Source organism: Xiphophorus couchianus, chromosome 21 (genome assembly GCF_001444195.1).
Source record: "Xiphophorus couchianus chromosome 21, X_couchianus-1.0, whole genome shotgun sequence".
Classification (NCBI taxonomy): domain Eukaryota; kingdom Metazoa; phylum Chordata; class Actinopteri; order Cyprinodontiformes; family Poeciliidae; genus Xiphophorus; species Xiphophorus couchianus.
In genome coordinates this window covers 20,785,014-20,806,362 of record NC_040248.1, presented here as the reverse complement: position 1 = coordinate 20,806,362, position 21,349 = coordinate 20,785,014, and the positions used below count along the sequence as shown (strand labels likewise).

The following is a 21,349-nucleotide window of genomic DNA, read 5'->3' as shown; positions in this document are numbered from 1 at the left end:
ATGCATTTTAGTGTGATTATATACAGTATATATGACAGGTCAAAGAAAGTGGTGTATATATACTGTAATTATATTTGTGGTGTTACTATGCTAGCTTACTCAACTTCAATAAAGTAGTTTTCATTAGCAGTGTTATACTTAAAACAAATTACGAAATCCATCAAGTGCTTTTTAACAGTCTTCCTTTTCAAAAGAAAATTTGCTGAGAAAAATACTCATTATTTCATGATAAACTGGAACAAATGATGCTTCTGTGGAGCTTTGACCATGTGTTTGGATGCATAGTCGGAGGAAAGAATGGTGGGTTCAACCTTTCTTTATGTTCAGATTTACTAAATCTGTCTTTTTCTGGTGCAGAATTAATATGCATGTCTCTTATCAATAACATAAAAGTCTGATAAAATCCTACATGATGCTTCAGACTGAAGATGGTCTCTTTGAAAACAATCAGATACATATTCAAATTAGTACCATATAAGGAAGCGGCACAAATCAGATTATTATTATTTTTTTTTTTTGGGTGAAAAGATCAAAATTGGGCGGATTCAGACTTCTGTGAAACGCCGAACATACTTCGGATTTGCTTGCTGTGAGAAAGTAGCCTCACAGCAAGTACTCAGTTGTTGTGCATCCCAAAACGGGGAAAATTTTAAGCGACATAACTTTTGCAAGGCATTGTAATGATGGCGTTCCTTCTGTCTGTGGTTTGATCCTGACCTCCAGCCGGCTTCAGGAGAAGTTTCCGTCTCAGCAGGAGAGACAGGAAGACCAACAAGTCCATGTACGAGTCCAAGAAGAGCCAAATGTATGACATGGCCGACGTCCCCACCTACGAGGAGGTCGCCCCCTACTGCAGGCAGAGTGGAGCTAAACACAGGCTGGTGGTCCTAGTGGGTGAGTAAAGAGCCTGATGGTAATCAGTGAAATCACTGCTCACCTCACACTCTGCTGCTGTCAGACTTGGCTCTGTAGAAACTGTTTTAATGAAACTCCTCAAACACTTCTAGATGTGTGACCTCTGGGAGTCCAGAAACTCCAGATGGATGGGCCTCAGTCTTCCATGATCCAGGAGAAACATGCGGTCCTTCATTTAGCTCTCAGAGGGACAGACGGTGCAGAACTCGCATCAATCAGTCCCATTAAACGCTCTCACCTCCTGCACCTCTCTGTGTCTTTTAAACCTGTCCAGATGATGGAACTGGTAGCACCTGCCTGGAGCAGCAGCTGCTGCTGCTAGGCTCTCCAAAGAGCTTCACTATGATGTGCCGAATTTAGTGGTTCCTCCTTCTGGGTTTGTGGTTGGAAGACGAGTGTTGGCAGTAAAAATGTTGGAACAATGAGCTGAACCAGGCGCAGCAGTGAAGCTTTAAATCTCTGCCTGATGCTCCATTCTCTAGCTGTCGACTTCTCCTCGTTTTCCCTTTTTAGGTTTCTGATGAGAACAAAAATGAGAAGAACGTCTCAGACAGAAACGGAGAAACAGCATTCCTCAAGTTTTCACTGGGAATCTCTTCATTGTTTCCATTAATCAAAGGAAAACTCATACATCTGTTCCAGCAGCTTCAGTTGGATATTTCAGGAGTTTTTTTTTTTTTTTTTAGAAACATCTAATCTAGAAGGTGGAGAACGTTTCTCTCCTTTATTTCTCTGCTCCAAGCTGTCGCCTGATTGGCCGGGCCTTGGTACTCAGAGTATGGGCTTCATCGGGTCGAGCTGCTAATCAAACAGCTGAACCCGTCCCACCTGTTCAGCTCTGTGGACATTTGGACACTCAGTGAAGTGCAGGAAGAAAGACTCTGGTTTCTGTCTCTCAGCTGTATGGATTAAAGACTAAAGGTTGACAGACAGTTGAATAGTTTTATTTATCTGAGTTTACGGACTTTTAGAAGTTTACTAAATGGTAGTAATCAGTCTCCCGATCAGCTTGTTGCATCTGTGGAGAGAAAGAAAGTGTTTGATGAGGAGTACCTCCTGTTTTCTTCCTGTCGGACAGGGAAAAGCAAAGCTTCAGGGAACGTTCAGCGTGTTTCTGCAGAGAAGTGAGGTTTTTTTTTTTTTAGACCTGCAGATGGGACACAGTCCAGAACCTTCTCCTGTCTTTAGCCTGGCAGCTTTCTCTCTAAAAGTGCTTTCCTAATGCCTGAAGGCGTTTATTCATTAAGGTCGAGGCAGCATCCGAAGCAGCCTCTAATGACTGGAGCTGAAGAAATGAAGTCTGGGATCATTTCTAAGATGAATCCAGATGCTCATCTGGGCTTCTGCAGCTTTCAGGACAGACGGCTAATAAAAATCAGTTTTACATAATGTCAGCAGAGTTTAAAGAAATCTGATTGTTAAAGTTCAGAGTGGATGTTAGCAAACAGTTCCACAAACAGAACGTTTGGAGCGCTTCATTAGAGCTTCTATTGATGAAAACCTGCAGCCCTCTAAATGGAGACATACTGGGAACGCTGCTGGGATGTTGTCTGGTGCTGATGAGAGCAGCTGGGAGGCCGGGTCGTCGGGTCGGGCCTCGGTCTGTTTGGCCTGGAAGTCGTTCAACTCTCCACAGTTTCTCTAATGAGAGCAGTAATGCAGTCTGACACTTTTAGTGGTGAAGCAAACTGTGAGCTGAGAGTGAAACCCAGGAGCTCAGCTCAGAGAAAACAGCAGCACTTCTGCTTTATTGCTGGCTTTGGCTTCAGACTGGAGCTGCTGGTTCTGTTGGACCTCCTCTGTGTTGGTCCCCCCTGATCCAGAGGCTCCATGTTTCCCCCTCAGCCTGTGTGTGCAGGTCTGGTTCCTGCTGGATTGACTGTCTGCACCACTGAGATAAGGATCACTACAGAGCCTCTATTACCGCGCTCTGCCACCTTCACGGCTACAACAACAGAACCCGGTTCAAACTGCAGCGCTGCATTCCTCCCACATTCCTCAACCCAAGTCCAAACGAACTCCACTTCCTGATCTGAATAAGTTGGCTGACCACTCAGCTCCTCTGTGAAACTGGTTGATTTCTCTGTGGAGGAAGGAAAGTTGGAGACTTTCACTGGAACTGAGGTCAAATTCTGTTCAAGTATTAAAGCACGTTTGGTCATAATCTGCAGCCGTCCAACAAGCAGGACGAGTTCAGGAACAAACGGCTCCGGTTCTGTAGGGTTCTGTAGGATCAGTGTGAGGCTGCGGCAGCAACAACAGAACCCGGCTGTGAACCCATCACTCATTTTACTTGTAGTCACTTTGTGCTTTTCCTCCTGTAACTCATCAAAATGTTTGCTGCTGTATTTCCTTGTTCCAGCTGAGAACTAAGAGAGCCTGAAGAATCTTCAAGGAAGCGGAGGTTTTTTCTGCTGGTTTTGCTGAACATTTATGGGATGTTTCTGTTGTTTTCCTTCCAGGACCTTCAGGGGTCGGCATGAATGAACTCAAGAGGAAACTGTTGATCTCTGACCCTCAGCACTTCGGTGTGACCATCCCACGTAAGTTCCCTGCAGTCGTCTGCTGCTTTTATACGACGACTCATCATGGACACATAAAAATGCTTTACACTTAAAAACATCATACAGTCACCAATTGTGAAACAAGCAAAAAACTTTTACCTTTTGTCAAATGCCATCATCGCAATCATCTGATCTAGTAATCAAAGATAACTCCAAACAGTTGGACTTTTAGCCTTGATTTATAGGAACTCGGTGTTTCAGCTGTTTTGCAGTTTTTCGGAAGTTTGTTCCAGATTAGAGGAGCATTGAAGCTGAATGCTGCTTCTCCATGATTCCAGTTTTGGATCCAATCATTTCAACACGTTAAAATTAACAGCAAACACAACATGAACACTGTTCATAACGACATTAAACCAGCACCATAAACAATGTCCAATCATTCTAGTTTTAATTAACTTGTCTCTGCCCACAGAGACAAGTTAATTATCAGTCGGCTTTGGGAGAATGGAGTCCAACATTGCCGTGACTGAAGACTGCCTTGCAGTGAGGCTCTTAGACTCTATAACATGGATAGTTTGACCCCTTGACCCTGACTAGATCCAGCAGGCTGCCCTCTCATGTTCCCTCCATGCTCCGCTTCCACTGCTGCACCGTTATTCAGTGAGGCGTTCGGGTGCTCGGCCAAAAGAGCGGGTCGCCTTCCAGCTGCTAACACCAACAGGCCTTGTAGCCACATTACAGGAGACACATTTACTGAGACGGTGTAAAGCCGAGCTGAACGTCTGCTGCAGGTTGGAGCTTTTACAGCCTCATAGATACAAGGCCTGACACTTCCTGTATGCTGCTCCTCAGGCCTCCAGCTCTGTAATGACGTGGCTCAGGTTCAAACACTTTGTGTAGCAGCAGGGAGTCACACAGTCTGAGATCATCACTCTCTCTCTGTTTCTCTCTCTCTCTCTCCCAGATACCAGTCGGCCCAAGAAGAACCAGGAGTGTGACGGTGTGGAGTACCACTTCATCTCCAAACATCTCTTTGAGGCGGACATCCACAACAACAAGTATGCAGAGAGAGAAAACCACAGATCATAGTGGAGAAGCAAAGCCTCTGCTGAATCTCCAACTGTTTCATGTTGATCAGACTTGAAGTTCTAGATGCTGCAGAAACTCATCACATCCTGAAGTTTAAACAGAAATGCATCCTTCCTCTGCTGCTCTGTGTTAGAGAGTTTAACTGTGAACTGAAAAATATACAAACAAAATTAAAGCAGAACATAATTAACATGATACTGTAAGGATAGAAACAATATCAACAAGACCTTTTAGAATCAGGTCTCAGTTTGTCTCATACTGATGGAATGTGTTATTGTAAATTATTGATCACTGGTTGTGATTATTTTCTGCTGTTGACACGACATGTTTATGTTTCTGCAGAAACTTGTGTTAAAAATCTAACATCAAACTCAGAGCCTCCTCCAAACTCCATCAGTCCAGCTCTTGTGTTTCCTCTCCTGTCCACTAGGGGCAGAGTGCTGTAGTTTGCTGTCAGCTGAGAGTCTCTGTAACTCAGAGTGAGCTGCTGATGACGGGGCCGGGCCCTGTGCTGGTAACTGATCTCCAGATAGCCGGCCCCAGGTCTCTGTCTGGGCTTCCTCCTCTGCTCGGGGCCCTCTCTCTCTGAAACTGGCCCCGGTTTGGTCGCTTTGCTTCCATATTTGTGGCCAACTAATTAAAGTGCTATTTGTAAAGCTCAGAAGGATGATTGAGAATAATAATAATAACAAGAAGAAGTGCTGCAAACACACACAGTTCCATCCAGAGTTGGACATGGAGGAAGTTCTGTGGTCCTAAGTGAACGCAGACAATCCCAGCATGCAGAGAGCAGGAGTGGAGGGTGGTGGCGCTGTTGGAGGAGGTGTTATATTTAGGGCATGCTGCGGTGGAGGTGGAGGCATGCGATGTTTTTCACTGAGTCGGAGGGATGAGTGGCAGAGCTGTGATGTGGGCTGGAAGAGTGGAAATGTCCACTGTGAAATTACAGGCAGCTCAGTGAAGGAGAGGAGATGAACTTGTTTATGTTGTGGCTCATTGCAGCAGCAGAAACGATACGCTCAGCTCCCAAATAAGAGGCCACAACAACGGTGTGCTCAGCTTGAAGAGCTTTCCCAGAGGAAATCCTCAAACCTCATTTAAAGGGAAAGTATTATGTAAATTTGACTCTTTTGAGACTTGCATCATGCTATAATGTCATTCCCTCATCAAAAACATACCTGAAGTTTTGCCTTGATTCTTTCACACATTTGAGAAATCCTTTAATCTCCTTGGGAACCATTCACCTGTGCAAAAGACCTGGGTGGACCTAGCTCCGCCTTCAAAGACAAAGGAGGACCTCAGAGCTGCAGTTTCCAAGATTCCTCTTCAGAGCAACCCCTGTACCTCACTCAGCTCCTTGAGACTAACCAGCAGCAATTAGCAAACACCTGGAGGAACTGTGCATCTACTAAGCTCATTATACAAGCTACGTCTCAGTGAATCGCTGGTAAAAACATCATCTGTCCTTAATAGAGGACAGATGATGTGATGACTTCCTGAAGGCGGCGTTTCAGAAAGAGAAGGAGCTTCTTAAAGAGACAGAGACCTATTTTCAAGTCTTTTAATTACAAAGTCTAATTTCTTTTGAGTCAAATTTGACAGAGAGAGCCTTTATATAACAGCTGAAGGTAACATAGTTACATGACTGTGTTGTAAAATGGGACTATGTGCCTGGAAAATTCTTAATACTGCCCCATTAAAATCAAAGTACAACTCTCTAATGTGGAGAATTAACAGCAGGTCTTGGTTTTTGATGAAATCAGTCCCAAAGCATCATAATGACTCCAAATTTTTTCCACCTTTTTTTTGCTGCTCTAGGTTCACTCTTCTTGTTGTTTACAGCTGGAAATCCTGAATCCTCTTATGGCAGGAAGAAGGTGTTCTGGTGGAAAACATGTTTTCTTGAACCAGTTCAGCTGCTTGAGGAGCTGAAACCCCGGATGGTGAAAGAAGGGACGGTTTAGCCATACAGGGGCCTTAAAGGTCGTCCTGGAGCAAACTGGTGTTGCTGAGCTCCTTTTATTCTCACCACCGGGCCTCTAAACGAGCAGCGTGTTTGGATGAGTGAAATGCAGTGTGGTAAAGCAGACAACAACTAAGATGGAGGCTGCTCTTCCCTTTTTCCTTTACAAGAAATGGCGACAAACCACAGAATAGCTTCCTTTCGACATCTAATATCTTCAAACAAGAACAGTTTTTGTTTGACCCAGTGCTCTTCATTGCTAGTTGTCTTACAACGACAACTGGACTTTCTCCATCTCCACCCGAGAATTTCACCTGCTTTCCATATGTGGTCCAGCTTTTCAGCTGCCGTGTTGTCCTGTCCTGCCTCAGGTTTGTGGAGTATGGCGAGTACAAAGGGAATTACTACGGAACAAGTCTGGACACTCTACGCGGCGTCCTCGCCAAGAAGAAAGTGTGCCTATTGGACGTTCAGCCTCATGTGAGTGACATAAACCCTTGTACTGCATCTGGAGCAGGGCTGGAATCTGGCATCTGGCAGTTCAGTAAAATTCTATCAAACCTGTTATCTATTGATATTGACCACGTGTCTGTTGCGAAATAAATAGTTATTGATTTATTGTCCAGCCCTAATCTCCCTGTGACATAATCAGATCTTCTCCTTCAGCCGTTTTCCTGCGTTTCTGCTTGTTCATAGGCAATAAAGCTTCTGCGGACGGCTGAGTTCAAACCCTTCATTGTGTTTGTGAAACCTCCAGCAATGGAAAGACTGAATGAAACGAGAAAGAACACCAAAATCATCTCAAGCAAAGATGACAAAGGATCCGCCAGGCCCTTCACGGTAGGAGACCCAGAGTAATCTGTCAGAGCCCTTTGGCTTTATGTATTAGAATACCAAAACGTCATCATGACTTTTGTCTTAAAACTTTAACATGATTGTTTTAGAGAATATGAACGTTATTTTTATATAACTAAATCCAACAACCGGTGTAAGAAACTGTAACAAACAGCAACGGAAGGCGGCGTCTCCAGAAACTGAGCTGTTCAGGAGTTAGAAGTTCTCACCAGCCTGTTTGTGTTCATGTTTTCTGCTGCCACTCAGTTTGAATCCTGCAGGATTGTTTGTGTCTCTGAGTTTCTCAGCATGAACTTGTATCTTTGTGTGTTTGTAATTGTCTGTTTGACAAAGTGGTTCTCCATAAAACCACATCTGTCCTCCAGTCTAAAGCTGGATGTTCCCAGTAAAACCAGAAGGCTAAATGAGTGCAGCCATGTTCCAGCTCTGCTGCTGCACTGAGGGGGTCGGGGTCATAGGGGTCAACCAGAAGCCACATGGCTTCAGTCGGTTTGGTGAGCTGTGCAGTCAGTTCACAAGCTCCCATCACACAATGCAGACTGACACAAATGTTCCCTTTCCTTTCTGTAAATTAGAGCTGTGTGTTTTGCTTTTTGCCTGTTTGGAGGAGATTTCTGAGGACGTCTTGTTTTCTGAGTGGAGTGGATATTCCTGTGTGTTGAATGGAAGGAAAAAATGAAAATTCCTTGAAGTTTCAGAGCATTTTCTGTGGCAGGGTTCATGTGTGAGAATCATGTCTCAAGGAGGATAGAACAATCTATCATTCTACAAACAAGCAGTGTTTTATGTTTTATTCTCTTTAGTATTAAAGCTGCAGTATGGAACTTTTATTTAGATGTTGTTTTTTTTTACATATTTGAAACGGTCACATTGTAACTGTAATATATGAGACAGATAATCTGTGAAAAAATAAAGCCTTCTCCCAGTTCTATCTAGAAATAACCAATCAGAGCCAGGAGGGTTTTAGCGCTGTTGATCACCCTCGTGTGCATGCTGCTCACCCTCCCTCCATCTCTCTTCCTTCCTCTCTGGCACGCTACAGTGACTTCCCAACAGCAGAGCCTGTAGTGGATACTAAAGCTAGTTAGCATAGCCATCAATGACGGCAGATAAACAGTTTTCCTGTAATGGTAAGTTGTTTCTCTGCCATTAGCACATTTAGCAGCACATACACAAATTTGATTGACATCGCAAACACCCTCCTTCCAGCTCTGATTGGTTGTTTTTGATCAGGAGCGATGCATTTCTTCACATGGCAATAGTAGTTCAGAGAGGAGGCGGAGAAGATTGTCTGTCTCGTAACAAACTATCACAAGATGGTGACAGTTTTAACAAAAATGCTAAAAACATTTCTTTTTATAAAAGTTACATTGTGTGGTTTTAAGCAAAAGGTTGATGCTTTTGACATTGTCTTCATGGAGCTGATTTTCCTTCCCGGTTTCTTTCTTCCTCTGTGTTCCTCTGTGACTCTGCAGGAGGAGGACTTCCAGGAGATGTTGAACACCGCTGAGGTGATGGAGAGTCAGTACGGCCATCTGTTTGAGAAGGTCATAGTGAACGACGACCTCACCACGGCCTTCAGCGAGCTGCAGTCGGCGCTAAAGCGAGTGGAGACGGAGACTCACTTTGTTCCTGTCAGCTGGACTCACTCCTGAGACCCACACGGTCCGGGAAAGGACAAAAAGGGAAAGGTTACGACAAACGATATGCTTTTTTTTTTTTTAAAGTCTCTTTTATACCAACTGATTCTGACACTACTGTGAAGAAGATAAGATGGCACAGATTGGTGTGAGGTGGACCTGCCTTACGTTTTGGGAGGAGCTGGATTCAGGAAGTGCATCCGGATCGCAGAACACCTACCTGGAACGGTAGCAATCTCGGATCTTTGGAGAACCAGCGGTTCTGCCAGCAGAACAACTGAGACTCCATCTTTAATGTGTGTGTTTTGTTTTTTTTTAAATGAAACCAGTGGAAAACCAAAGGGATGGATGTTTTTCTGCTTGGTGGACAGATTTGACAGAAGTAAAAAAAAACTGATGGAAAACAGAACATAAAAACATGTTTTCTGTCTTCTTTCTGTGCTTCAGTGACAAGTGAAAACACTGCCAGGTACTCTCAAGGAAGGGCAATAACTGTCATGTTATTTAAAAAAGATTAATATATTTTCTATATACTTCCAGTACTTTTTTTAAAATACTTTTGATGAAATTGTTTTTGACACTAAGGGAAACTTTATCCCAGCTGTAGCTCCTTGAAATCTTTTCTTTCATTGAAGTGTTTGGATCTCGTTTCCTCCTGCTACGCTACTCCAGAGGTATTTTGTTCCTCTCCATCCTGGATCTGTTTGAAACAGCAGCTTTCTTAGAGCGTGTCCAGCAGACCAGCTTTGCCATTTATAGACCTGGTCACATTTGTCTTTAACAAGAAAGCTTCACTGTAGTGTTTCATTAGGGTGGAGTTTTTATTTAATTCACATAAACGTGGTTTCAGTGAGGCTGCCAACAGCGGCTCCACCGGACCTTCAGGATGTAGCTGCTCCTGATTTTATGAGAATCACAGGTTTAGTACTTGTCACTTGTTCTTACCAGCTCATGCTTATTAATTACCATTTTCTTGAATGTGTATCAATGCGATTCTCTCATTTCTTCTTAACTGGTTTCTCAATTTTCAGTTTTCTCCTTGGCTGCTTCGGCTCAGATGAGGTCACATCCACACACAACAGTGGCTTACAATACTAGTGATGTATTTATATAAAATTTAGAAATGATTGATTGTAGAGTTTATTCCTCATAATTATTGAACCATATAAAAACAATGTCCCTTGAATTCATAATAATAGGAAAAATGGTGGTTTGTGATGCCAATACTTCACTTTTTATGGGTTTATTATTAGCCTGTCTGTTTTCAAAGATCAGTGGCGGGAACCTCTGCCACTGTTTTATGAGAAGCTGAGTTTCAGAAGCACTTATTAGCGACGGGAGATATGGCTGGACAACTTGGTTCTGTTAGAACTTCATAAACACAGATACTCTGAAAATACAGCATAGGCTACCCACTATCAAATAGACTACCTTAGCATACCAGTAACATTAAGCAGCAAACAGTTTTGCATTTTTTCATATTTTGACATGTACTAATATTTATGCTCTTTGGGAACCAGCAGTTGAAATAAATATTATGCTAGCACAAGTAACACTCTTAACCAGTTTTTGATCAAATTTCTCATTTGCGAACATCTTAACTGAAGTATATGTTTACTGTGATGAATCACAATTCTTGTCATGACAATTATATCTCCCAATAATGATAGCGTAATAATTACCAAACTATACAACACTTGTAGCCTTCAGCCAACCAATTAGCTCTGCTACTGCTAGCAATATAGGCTAGCTTGGTTCTCCTGAGGAATCTTAGTTGTTCCTGCTTGTGAACTAGAACAGTTTAGAAATAAACTCTGTTCTGCCTAAAGAGGAGCTTATGGGTTCAGTCTTTACTCTGAGCTAATTAGCTTTGTTGATTTTTCTGGTTGTTTAGCTAACATAGCCTTAACATAGCTTTAAACTGGACTTCAGAAACCGGGAACGAAGAAGAGAAAAGTACCTAAAATGCAAACAAAAAAAAAGTTACTTTAGACTTTTTTTTTTTTTTTTGGCTTTTCAGTGTCAACTTTATTGTTAAAGCAGTTACATCATTAATTACTTACTGGCTTCAGACAGAGGAAAATCTTTCTGTCAATCTGAAGGTAGAGATTCCTGTCTGCAGGAATTATCACCATTTCTTCTCGTCTTTTGTCACATTTAGTCGGTGCTTCCAGAGTTTTTTACTACATGTTGTCTTTACCTTTTTGACGCCTGTTTTATGATCAGAATCCAATTTGTACAGTCTCTAGCAAATCAAGGGGTTTAAGTCCTTTCTGTAAATGATGTTAATCAGGCAAGTTGTATGAAATAATACTACATTTCTTATTAAAGTGAATTTAATTTAACTCTCCTAAAGTTGTATTCATTTTTGCATTTAACAAAGGTCTTGGAGATTTGGGAGGAGGATCATTTAAAAGGATTCCTGTGGTTTAGAGATTTGTCCCACTGAGTGTCACTGGAATCTATTTCAGAGAAAAAAAAAATTCCAGTTCATGTATTTCATCTTGTAAATGAGAGCACTAGAGAGCAGTAAGTCATTCAACAAATACTTTCCATACTTGCATACTATCCCAGCTGAATATGAAGAACTTTGTCTACATTCCAACCTCAGTTAATTTATGAATCCCGTTGGTTTATTGCATTGTAATGCAGCTCACTGGATCTCCTGTCTCACCTCAAACATAAAGCAGACTCATGCATTAAGAGCCAGACCAGAAGCTGACAATGTTTTATGTATCACACAAGTATGAAATGGTCAAAAATAGTAAAACTCCAGTTTTATGTGAACCCCTGCAATGCAGATACAAGTACCTGTAAAAATTAATTTGCTCCTTTTTGTGACACCTAAAGATGTCAGAACAATAAATTTGTGTATCAGACAAAGATACCCTGAGTGAACACAACCTGCTATTCTGAGATAATATATACATATATAAAGGGGAAAAGGCTTTCCAACAAAACCTAGCCGTGTGTCAAAAAGCCTCTATATATATAACTGTGTCTCTTGTCGCAGCAACAGCTGCAGTCAAGCGTTGGCGATTACTGGAATTTGATGTTTTGCATCACATGGGTTGAATCTTGGCCCACTCTTCTTTGTAGAAATGTTTTCAATTCAGACACATCAGAGGGTCTTTCCGCACAAAAAGTCAGTTTATGATCATTTTCAGAATCTGAATGCGATTAAATCCAGATTTTACATAGAACATCCCCCAAAGTGTATTTATTTATTTTTTAATTTCCTGTTTGTTATAATAAAAGTTCATTCACAATTGAACAACACTGTTGTCCAATTACAGTGGTACAGAGGGCTTGTAGACAGATGTCAACACAGCTGGATTCACATTTACAGCGTGTTGAGCTCTGTGTTGTCAGAAGAAAGACATTCAATAAATTTCACAAATGTTCTAATTAAGTTCTCTCTGACCTTCACTAGAGGTAAACTAGTGCTAACATGTTATGTTGTATATTTAAAGCGCACATCTAAATGTTATAGTTCTGCTTTTATCCTCTTATTTGTTGTTGCCTCCATTGTCCAACTCAGGCCAGTTAAAGTCATGTGTTAAATGACCAAGTATTTCATCTGCTCTGACTTTTCTGTGTTTTTTGACTCCGTTTCACTTTAAGGAATCTGAGCTGTGTTTTGATTCCACTCAGATTGCTGTAAAAATGGTTTCTGGACTCTTCAGACGTGTATTTTTTCTTCCAGTGAGTTTCTGATGGACTGTTATCATTGGTACTGATGGACCCTCTGGTTCTGCTTGTCAGTTTTTGAAATGCTGTCAGCTTGTTCCATGAGGAGTGTGTTGCGTCGGCCCAGATGTTGCTCTTTATTTACTTCCAGTTGAAGATGACAGAAACATGTGTTCACAGATCAGGTTGGTTAATGAACAGACAGGATCAGCCACATATACCAAGGTACTTAACATGAGCGATGATGCTTTAAAACTATGTGTGTACTTTACATGTAATGTATTAAATGGCACTGCACAATATAAGCACAGGAATGGGAAGCTTTCATAAATCTTCATTTAATGCAGAGAAAGGAGGCCGTCTGGCCTTAACTGAGTTAAGATAACAAATCCCTGTTTTCCCTTTCTTCATGTTTCTCTGACGTCCTTTGAAAAGTGAGCTGCCATGTGAAAAGAGCAGCCAATGACTTCCCCAGCTTGGTCATGAGCAGCCACCAAATCAAAAATCTGCTCCCCTCCTGACGACCAGAACGCTTTAACAGAACTTGTTGGAAGTCTGAAGATTTATAAGAAATAAAGCTCTGCTTGTATCTCAGATCCAGGAGATTCGTGATGCTGTGTAGAAAGGTCTGATGAGGCTCTTTCTTTCTGTGTGATGAATTCATATTCATCTGCATAAACCTATGAGAAGCCATTGTTTAGCAGAAGATGGAAACAGAGCCAAACAGCCAAAAGCCCGGCCCAGTCTGAGAGAGCTGCCATAGTGGGTCTTTCAGCGTTCCCCTGATGCATTTTAGAAACCATTAAACTGAAATGTCTCCGTCTCCCGTCTCCATGTACGCTGCAATCATTTTTATTTACGGACCGTGTCCCAACCAGGGCCCAGTCTGAGGAGCTCTGTCTGGATAATGTGTCTAATTGTTCAGCGTTAGCATCAGAAGGACTCCTGCTGAGAACTCTGGACTTTTTCTTTCTGAGGTTCCTGCTGTTCTTTCTCTCTTGTTTCTCTATCCTGCCTTTTGCCCGGCCTTTCATGTGGCGACTCAGTCCATTACCTTTACTTTACCACAGAAACCATCCTGGGACGCTCCGTTTTCCTCATTTTGTGGTAAATGGACATGGAGATGATGTTGCTGACAAATGGAGCATCAGGTCTGGAGTTTCCACCACCTCTGTGTTCTCCAGATGATCAGCCTCAGCATCACCTCAAGTCTGCAGCTGACAGTCATCTGAAACTGAACTGAAGAGAAACTGAGGAAGGTCAGCGATGACGGGTATCTTAGCTTTCAATTAGCGTCTTTGAAAATGATGAGTTGAATAGTTGAAGGTGTTTAACAGATGTATATTATTCCACCTGAAGTTCAAAGATCCATCAGGGACACAAATTCCTCGACTTCTTAACTTTACCTTGATATTGTTTGTCCAAGTCAAATTAAAGTAACTAGTTCACCTGGAGTAACTTGGTCTGACTTTTGAACCGACCCAGTCTCTCTATTTACGACTCCATAGAGTAACTTGCCATCATGATGCGTTCAATGTTCTCAGATGCATTTCAGAAACTATTAAACAGTAATATTCATCTCCAGTCTTTGCTGGTTCAAACATCAGTCAGTGTTAAACATGTTGTGTTCATGGATGTTAGGAGGAAATCCAAAAGATCAATAGAAGATAAAACTTTTCACCAGTGGGACCTTTAGCTTCAGATAAAGACCTTCTAACAACCATAAAGACTTTATGTTGTTATTGCAGAACATGTTGATGTCAGGAACTGTTTCCCCTCAATGTATCAACAGGCCTGAAGAGGTTTATGACAATCAGACGAATCTCTAAGGCCTTAAAGCCAAAGTTTGACCCCTGAACCTACAAGTTCCCTTCAATGTTTCAATCAGTTTGGTTGATGGAAGATGGAAGGTATGGGAAAGAGTTCAGGGTAGCTGCATATATTTTGATTGTTTGCTGGTGTGTGATTCTAATCAGCAACTTGTCCTGGTTTAATGGGCCGCCAGCCCAAAGAGAGGCATGATGGGAATTCACCTGATAATGAAAACAAAATCAATCTTGACAGAAAGATTCAGACCATGACCAAATGAAAGAGGGTTGTGAGACTTTCTTCCTTGTTAAGAAAACCAACAAGCAGCAGAGTGATTGTGTAATGAGGCCTGTCCCTTTATGAGCTGATGTCATTTCCAGTAAAGAACCACTGGTCCACAGAGGATGCCAGTATATTATGTGTTGAGCAGGCAGCAGACGCTGCTACCAGGTTCTGCTGAGGCCCAGCCAGTGAACAGAGAACGGATCTGTAAAAAAGTCGGTTCCATCCAACATCATAAACTGACCAATCAGTCTGTCTGGTGAGAGAAACCATGTGGCCGGGTCTGAAGACAAACAAACCATAAAGCACAACACCAGTGCCAGAGACGTTTATCCTCCAGTGAGAGAACTTGTGGACCTTTGAGGTGCTGATGAGGAAGTACAGCATGAGGTCAACATGAAATGAGTGAAGAAAGAACCTTCTAATGTGTAAAAGAGTCAGAGAGAAATGTTTGGGGACTCATTAAGCAAAGGCAGCAGAACCAAAGGGAATCCTCCGAGCCGACGGTCAGAACCTCCATGTCAGCCCTCAGTAAGTGTTGATGGTAGGGAGTGGTTCTGCAGTGGATGGGGAGCTTTTCAGCTTTTGGCCATAATGAGTGGTGGTCCACAGGGACTGGTTTACAACCAGTTATATGATGAGGAAGTGGAGCTGTGCCTTCCAGAAACTGGAGCTTTCTGAGGAGGAGAAATGCTGTCAGGCTAAAGTCTGGCTGCTTGATGCTCTGACCGCTCTGCTGAGGGTTCTCATTCCTCTGAAGATCCTGCTTCAAGGCTGAAACTAAGCCCTCTTTAGTCAATGCTGAGGGACACAGGCTGCAGACAGGCTGATCAGTCCTTAGAGCTCTGGGAGTCAGCTAAAGGGTTGGTGTCTGAAAAACTCAGTCTGGATGTCTTGGTCTGTTCAACAGTTGTACAGAAATATCTTCTCACTTTCCAACTTCTTAAACAGCAAAGAGGTCAGAGAAATACTCCCTAAGAGCTGCTTTTCTTTGTTGGAGCTATGGACACATTCCTGTTTGGGCCTAATGGGTTACTGACAGCCATTATCTGAGGATCGGGTTTTGCCTTCTTGCCTTAGATTACTGCTTTAAGATAGGAAAGAAATGCCTCAAGATGCTGAGCTCTACAAGGCTTTTAATGAGATCAAGCATAATGTGTTTCATGTTACTTTTAGTTTTCTCTAATTATAGAAACTTTTTTTTTATCTCTCCCTTGGAATTTCAGCTTCTTGAACTTAAAGGACACAAATGCCTCACAAATCCAACCTGCTTCAGTAAATGTTTGAATAATTACATTGGAGCACATTGGCTATTATACAGTTGAATGCAGTTTACCATTTGCCAGTACATTTAGTTTTCTTGTAAAACACCCTTCCTGTGCAGCAGGTCAGTCGGCTCCAAGCAAATCAAATGAACACGAGGTTTTAGATCGAATGGTCAGACAGACATTCCTCCTTCTGTAAAACCAACATGGGTCAGCAGAGGACCATCAATGTTTCTCATTCATGAATCTCTGTTCTTGCCGCCTGCTGAGGCTGATATTGCTGCATACCTGCAGCCTGCTGTGGCTGCATGTTAGTACACAGTGTGGGGTTAACTGAGGCTCTTAAAGAAAACGATAACTGAGGGTCAAACATGTGAGTTCTGCTGTGGAGAGAATCAACTACAGCTCAGCCGACATGTAGATGGTGATAAGAGCTCACTTTTCTTCTGAAACAGGTAAAAGCTGTTTGAACATTATTAAGGATCAAAGTTTAAACCTAATAAGTCAAACATTATTTTGCTAAGACCAGCAAAACAACGACTGTAATCAGAACCACAGAGCTGCACTCTGCTGGGCCCTGAATAAATCAGGTGAATCTGCTCTCAACTGAATGTGTCTGTTTGCAGGAAAGTCTCTTTTCCCTCTTCATGTCTTTCATAGTGATGTCATTATTTCCCAGCAGCAATATTCCTCTCCTTTCCTCACTGATTGGTCTGGCAGCAGCAGCACTGGAGCTGCACCAACATAAAGGTCTCAGGCCGAAGCTCCTAACGATGGGAGAAAATGGAACCAGCTCTGACTCACCTCAGACTCTGACATGCTGTCCTCTTTGTCCTCCCATCAGCTTCTCTTCCCACCTTTTCCATTTCCCATCTTCCAAGCAACATCCGTCTCCATCTCAGTTTTCTTTCTTCATCCACATGTTCTTCTCACCAGCAGGTCAAGATGAATCAGATACATCCTCATTGCAACCTTCATGTATTTCCTACAAGGTTTTAAGTAAAGTGTTGATCCCATGGTTTTATTGTTGTTTTTACATAAATTGACAAACTGCATTAAAACCGGCCAATCAAAGCAACTGAAAATATTCCAGTTTATGATGATGTGATTTTCTCAAAGATGTGTTTTGTGTGCTTTTTAATGTTCCCATTTGGCTCAAGCACTTAAAACATAGGAGTCAAGTGTCCATGAACAGAACTGGAACCAGAACAGTCTGTGAACTCCTGTATGCAGAGTTTGACTTTGGGTTTCTCCACAAGTTTTATGGCCATAAATCTCACAATGCTTCTATATTTGACAAAAGTCTGTCCCCTCCAAAGAAAACAGTGGCACCGAGGCCTCAACCCCTTTAAATACAAACGAACCACATTATTCCAAAGCCACAATTACAGGTTTGTGTGCATAACAAGTCCAAGCAGTGATATGGAAATCTTCTCAGAGGTATCAGGGTTTGTTTACTGAGACTCATTTAGATCAGAGCTGATTGGTTCTCATGTAGCCAACATTATGTCTCTATGACCCTCTTGTAGTTCATCCACCTCATGGATTAGGTCATAGTTCAAAATCTTCTCAGTTTGTCAGGTGCAAACGAGTTTTACTCAACATCAGGAAGGAAACAAAAGCAGCACCTACTGCTGTTGCTGCTTATTAATCTAATAAGAGGAAGAAGACATTTCTTCATCCTTCAGCCACAACTGCAGGCTTTACTTCAGCTGTCTGTCTAATGCATCTTTCAAATTTCGTAATTTCTTTAGAGTCACTAAGTGATCTTTTTACTGTCAGTAAAGTAAAAGACATTGTGCAGCTAAGCTGTAAATCTGAGTACATGTGAGCTATAAGAAAGAAACTTACCGGTCAGATTTAAAGAATCTTTCAGCCCCACTTAACCAAGTTTAAAAGGTTTTACCATTTTCCTGTTTGTCCCAAATCACAGAGGATTGTGGGAAAAGACAGGCTGGTTTCAGAGAGTATTTTACAACTTTGGGATGTGGTCACACATATCTAGCAGCTCCTTCTTACAATGACCAGAGTCACCTTCATATTTCCCTGCTTTAACCACATGAGCCCCACTGATCTGGATTTAACACAGAGCCTGGAAAACAAGTGAACTCCTCGGAGAGAAGAATGTGACTGAAAAATGACAACAGAGACCCGATCTGACTCTCTCCAAACCAGGAACAGGAACAGTAGTAGGAGTCTGAGCACCTTCTCATCACTCTTACTGCTCACACACTCCTTCTGTGTGTGTTTGGTTTGAGCTACAATGGACTGGTGGACACACTGAACTGATGCAGGCTGCAGTAGGTTTCTGTGTGTCATCCAGCAGTTTCCATGAAGTTTAATCAGGGCCTGAGCTCCTGCAGTGGAGAGACAGTATGGAGAGCAGCCTGTGTTTATTATGCTGTATTAAGTTTTAGTCACAGAACATGTAAGAGAGCAGGTGCTTCTAAACACGCTGCAGATCAGTTTTCCTTTGGAAAAGACCCAGAGATCATTCCATTTAATCTCTGCTTTAACAAACAGCAATTAGGTCGGCTAAAGAGACCTGGGTTAGATATATAAAGACCCTCGTTTATCCTGCTTCTGCTTCCACATTTTCACGCAGTCTTCAATCCATCTTCTTTCTTTGTTTTTCCTGTTCAAAGCCAGTCAGGTGCTCACATTAAATCATGCACTAAGTTAACTCTCTAGTGTGTCTGAACTCTGTTGCACACAGAACTCAACATCGACTCCAGCAGCCAGTGGCACATTTTCAGAAAGTCCTCCAAGTAAAATACCTGCAGAAGGAGGAAAGCTCATAAATTCACTTCTCTAACAACAACAGCATCAGAAATGATTTGTCTTGTTACTGTAGATGAGCTGCTGCCTCTCCTCCTCTCAGGGGGAATTTCACTGATCGGTTCACATTCTGACCCCATCAAGCTGATTCCTACAAACTGTGGAGACAAAGACGCTCCACCTGCTCTGACTTTGTTCTCAACCATCTGAAAGACAGAGCTCACCTTCCTATTGGTTCAGCTGGCAGATAAAGCGTCAAACAGGTCAGCATCAGAGGAAATCAGTGATTTTACTGATAATCAGAAAGACGTTCAACCTGTCAGTCAGTTCAGTGGGTTTGTCGCAATTTGTCCTGAAGTAAACAGTAAACACCCCTTACCTGGAGGACAACGTTTTAGGGTCTAACCTGCGCTGCGGTCATAGAGATTTGGTGGAAAATAATCAGAAAGAAATGTTAAGTTGTCAGTGGGGAACATGCAGAAGGCAGCTTTACACAGAGCATTCAGATAGAGGAATGGACTTTATAACATTTTCAAAACTGGAGTCTGGAAAAAAGTAAAAGAGGATAAATGTCTGCAGCCGATCTGAGAACAGCTGAATACAGATTGATTAAAAAAGGCATTTGGGCTTTAATGTTTGAGTTCTGTGTGGAGGGTGATGCCTAAAGCCTGAAGAAGATAAAAATGATGGAGAGCTGCAGTAAAACTAACTGTGAAGGAGTCTGTGGTGGAACTAATCATTGTCTGGATCTGTTCCCCTTAGATTCCTTCATTGCTTTGATCCATACAGCTCACTGGCCTGTTAGTTTAGGTTTTTATCTCTGCAGGATATTTTAAAGCAGTTGTTTGCTGATGATTCTAGTGAAATGGAACAACAAGCATCATATCTGGGAGGTATTTAGGAATCGCAGTCATTCTTATGGACAGGCTCTCTTCAGGTTCTACTTGAGGAAACAAAGTTGCATCATTGCAGCTCCCTCCTCTGATGGCAAAGCAGAAGCTCAAACCCACAAAGCAGCAGCCAGAGACACCAGCAGCTGATCTCCAAACATGTCTGCTTGTTGTTGAAGTTTAACCAGCAGTGCTGGACCAGAGGACCCCAGAGGGGACGTTAGGACACCTACCAATAAAATAGGTTTTAGTGCTCAGAACTCTCCGACATCACTCTCACTTACAGCGTTTTAAAAACATCTGGAACAGAGTTTGATTTTATTCTAGGGAGTGTTCCCTTCAGCAAACACATGGCTCTTGTCCATTTCACATATAAGAGAATTACAGAATTTTGGTTAGCCTAATAAAGTCTGCCTGTTAGTCTGTGGTTGGTTGAACTGACTTGTATGTTTCCAGTAGCGAGTCACTTTGTGTTTAATGAGAGACGATGGGCCGTGCTTGGCTCCAGCTGATGGTGAACCCAACCTGCAGATGGACGCGTTCATTCCTTTCCCTGCCCTTAACAATGTGCAGCTCCTAACAGCCAATCAGAGTCTGAGCTGTTCCTGCAGAAGCAGGTGTCTGTGATTAAACTGTGACCTGCTCTCCATTCATACAGGCACGTTGGCATTTTTCTACAGGCTGTAAAGTTTGCTGTTAGAGCTTCAAATCCTCCAGAACCAGAATCAGACCTGATGAACAGCAGCTCAGTTCAGACTGAGCTGGGAGCTTTTAGTTGGATTCTGAGGAATGGGAGACGTTTGATGTCATTCAGATGATTAAAGAGGGATTTGTGCTTTGGAAAGCTTTGGGAACGTGTTCTTTTGTTCCAGTTCCTCAGTAAAGAACCAGTCCTGATGCAGGCCTGCAGATTGTTCACAAGGGATTTTATGGCAGTTCATGGTTTCTCATTTGCTTCTAATAACTGCTCTGTTGTTTTCATTTCCCTCTTCTTGGACTGACATGACAACACTTTGTTAGACATTAATATCCTTTTTGTCCAACAATGAAACATAACTAAACTCTAATGTTGGTTGGGACAATATTCAGAACACATCTTCACAAGTAGCAGGAATCAAACTGAATCTTTGTTCTCTATTTTTAACCTCTTTCTTTTTCTGTCACCATCAGTATTTTGTAGAACAGAAACCTCGTAAGAGTATTCATGTTGCACACGTGGATTATGAAATAGAAAAAGCCCAACCCAAGACGCCTGTAGAATGAGAATGGGAGAAAGTACAGCAAGCTCTGTACGCCAGGAAGAAACGTGAACCATGTCAGAGATGGAGGAATCTTGGTGTGCTGAATTAAACAATTAAACTCTAAAAATAAAAAACCTGATGTGAGTTGACCTTTTAAACGTTTCATATTGTTCTGATGTTGAAGACTTTGTGGTATTTTGTGCATCAGATTTGGATGCTGACAGAAGGAACTGAATGTTGTCACATCTGTGGTTTCTTGCTACTAGCACTAGTGGAATCAACAAAGTTGATTTAAGCCACCATATGTGATTGCTTTCTTTGTTGGCCACGTTCTCTGTCCATTCAGTGAAGACTCCAGGGTCGGTCCACTCATCAGCTCCCACCACAGCAGGACACCACAGTTCTGGTCACTTTGGAGAAGCTTCATT

General features: G+C 42.2%; 1 protein-coding gene across 5 annotated transcripts in view; it reads left to right on the top strand.

The window, feature by feature from the left end:
* Nucleotides 1–11,311, top strand: part of mpp7a (MAGUK p55 scaffold protein 7a) — an 82,524-nt gene extending 71,213 nt beyond the window's left edge. For all 5 annotated transcript variants that reach the window (XM_028005184.1, XM_028005182.1, XM_028005186.1 and 2 more), the window contains 6 exons: nt 724–894; nt 3,378–3,458; nt 4,384–4,477; nt 6,843–6,951; nt 7,168–7,311; nt 8,802–11,311. In XM_028005184.1, the coding sequence (XP_027860985.1) occupies nt 724–894; nt 3,378–3,458; nt 4,384–4,477; nt 6,843–6,951; nt 7,168–7,311; nt 8,802–8,981 (779 nt within the window). In that variant the 3' untranslated portion in view covers nt 8,982–11,311. The remainder of the gene's footprint in view (nt 1–723; nt 895–3,377; nt 3,459–4,383; nt 4,478–6,842; nt 6,952–7,167; nt 7,312–8,801) is intronic.
* Nucleotides 11,312–21,349: the final 10,038 nt, after the last annotated feature.